Source organism: Leguminivora glycinivorella, chromosome 10 (assembly GCF_023078275.1).
Source record: "Leguminivora glycinivorella isolate SPB_JAAS2020 chromosome 10, LegGlyc_1.1, whole genome shotgun sequence".
Lineage (NCBI taxonomy): Eukaryota > Metazoa > Arthropoda > Insecta > Lepidoptera > Tortricidae > Leguminivora > Leguminivora glycinivorella.
The window spans coordinates 7094865-7097149 of NC_062980.1; the positions used below are offsets into that span (position 1 = coordinate 7094865).

At 46.2% G+C, this 2285-nt stretch overlaps 1 protein-coding gene across 1 annotated transcript; it reads left to right on the forward strand.

Annotated features, from left to right (window-relative positions):
* Positions 1-1166: 1166 nt before the first annotated feature.
* On the forward strand, positions 1167-2072 carry LOC125230346 (serine/arginine repetitive matrix protein 1-like). The gene has a single exon (XM_048135480.1). It carries the CDS (start codon positions 1167-1169, stop codon positions 2070-2072), a length of 906 nt encoding a protein of 301 aa, XP_047991437.1.
* Positions 2073-2285: the final 213 nt, after the last annotated feature.

Genomic DNA, 2285 nt, shown 5'->3' on the forward strand with positions numbered 1-2285 from the left:
TACCTATACACATACACAACAATGTACAAATGGTAGGTTTAATGAATTATAAATTACCTAACTAAAGAAATTCAATGAATGCAGAGAATTGGAATAAAATTAACAGAGAGACACACAAAACACGTGCCGTGTAGGTACAAGGTTATACCGTAGGCAAGGTTACTATTAAATTCTTCAAAAGTGCCGTATTACAATTCATAGCATGGGTGTTTGACATTTCAGGTTAGGTACATAGCCAAATTACGCTAGCTATCTCTATTCATCTTCCGTATTGGCGCAACAGAGCCAGACTGCGTTTTGATCAGCGTCTGGCGACAATGATTGTCATTTGGACTAGGCCGGCTGAATACGTTACTCGAAGGCACTGGTCCCACCAAGACCGAGTAAGCTATGAGCTATCGTCTATAAAAACGAACAAAAGATAGTCGCTCCCGTGTTAATAATTAAAAAAAAAAAATTCAGTCGAATTGAGAACCTCCTCCTTTTTTGAAGTCGGTTAAAAAGAGACGCGATGATAGCGTGGGCGAGTTAAGGTGGTTTTCCACCGGCAGGGCGTGAATGGGCAGAGCGGGGAGGGAATTGAAATTTGTATGGCAAATTTTCAATTCTCGCCCAGCGTGCAGCGCATCTTCGGTGGAAACAGTAAAGATTGACTGGGCTGTGCGGGACTTCAATTGAGATATTTATTCGTGTAAAAATGAACTGTATTGCTTCCGATTTAAAGTATAAATTAACTCTGATGGTAGTTATCCACCGGCAGGGCGAGACGAAAAGTATCTCAGCGTGGAGGGGAGTGGATTGACGTGGATGTGCGGGATGTGAATTGAAATATTTGTTATTGTAAAAATTAACCGTATTGCTTCCTACTTAGAGTATAAATTAACTCGAAGGTGAGTGTTGGCGATGCGTACTCATATACCTGTGGCTAGTTATAGTTTAGTAGTTTTACTTAAATAAAAACACTGCCATGTGAAATTAGATTTTAATTTCTTAGACTTAAGGTCGAATATTGTTTGTAGCATAAGCCATGCAATACGTTGCTATGCGCCGTCGGGCAGTCCGCTGCCGGCCGCGAGCCTGTTAACGTACGCTCTCGTGACATTTTTTGTAACTTTGTGTGTTTTCCGAAATACAATCTTCATAATTGAACCTCGGACTTCTTCTTCATGAACCCTACCACTAACATAGTGGTCCTTCGAGCCGGATCCATGCAACGCACTCCAATCAAGATCGAAACACGTCGGTCTAAAGCGCGCCGTTTAGAACTAGAAAAGAGGGTTCTAGAAGATCAACAGAAGATGTCCCAAAAGGACGAGAAGAGTGAAGCACCTCATGGTCAGAGTTCTACAGCCAGGTTGGAGGAATTTGAGCCAGTTTCAAGTATCCCGAGAGATTTGGTTAACACAAAACCAATTGAGGGTAGTGTGAAATCTGAACCAACCGCCGCAGGATTCCTCAAGAAAACGCTTCCTCCTTCTGCTTCGTACGTGAGCAAAGCTTCCAGCAGTAAGGGCTCAAGGATGTCATCGGCTTCTAGAACGGCTAAGAAGAAGCAACTTTTATTAGAAGCCGCAAAACAAAAAGCTGCCATACAGATGGAGATCATCGATAAGACTCTGGACGCTCAATTAGCAGAGCTGGACGACGAGGATCAAGAGTACGGTTCACATGTAAGTCGAAGGAGTTATTCTCGGAGTCACGTCGCTGATTGGGTGGAAAATCAGAGCAACTTGGAACCGCAAGAGGATCAGCAGCAAGCCCCCGAGTATGGATTAAATACGGGTGAGTTGCATCAGCATGCGCCACGTCCTCCGCCCGAGCTCGGCCCAGCGCCCCGAGCCACCGCGCCCGCGCCAGCCCCGGCGCTCGGCCCGGCCGCCCCGCTGCCGCCGCCGCCGCCGCCCGACGGTACCGTTATGGCGCTCCAGAGTGCGATCCAAGTTATGGCCGATGCTGTGAAGAACATCTCCACTGCTAATACACCGAATACCAGCCTGCTCAGTCGACTCAGCACGCCGATCGAAAGATCTCCCCGAGTTCTCCGGCGATTATTTAGAGTGGTTGCAGTTTAAGCAAGCGTATTACGAGTCTACTGAGATATGCAAATTCACCGATAAGGAGAACCTTTGGAGACTCAGAAAATGTCTGCGCGGAGCCGCTAAGGATGCAGTCAACGCTTTGTTCATAAGTGCCACGTCACCTGAGAAAGTCATGTCGGCGTTGGAACTACGTTATGGTAACTCTGAGTGCATCATTTCCCGCGTTTTGTATGACATTAAAAAGCT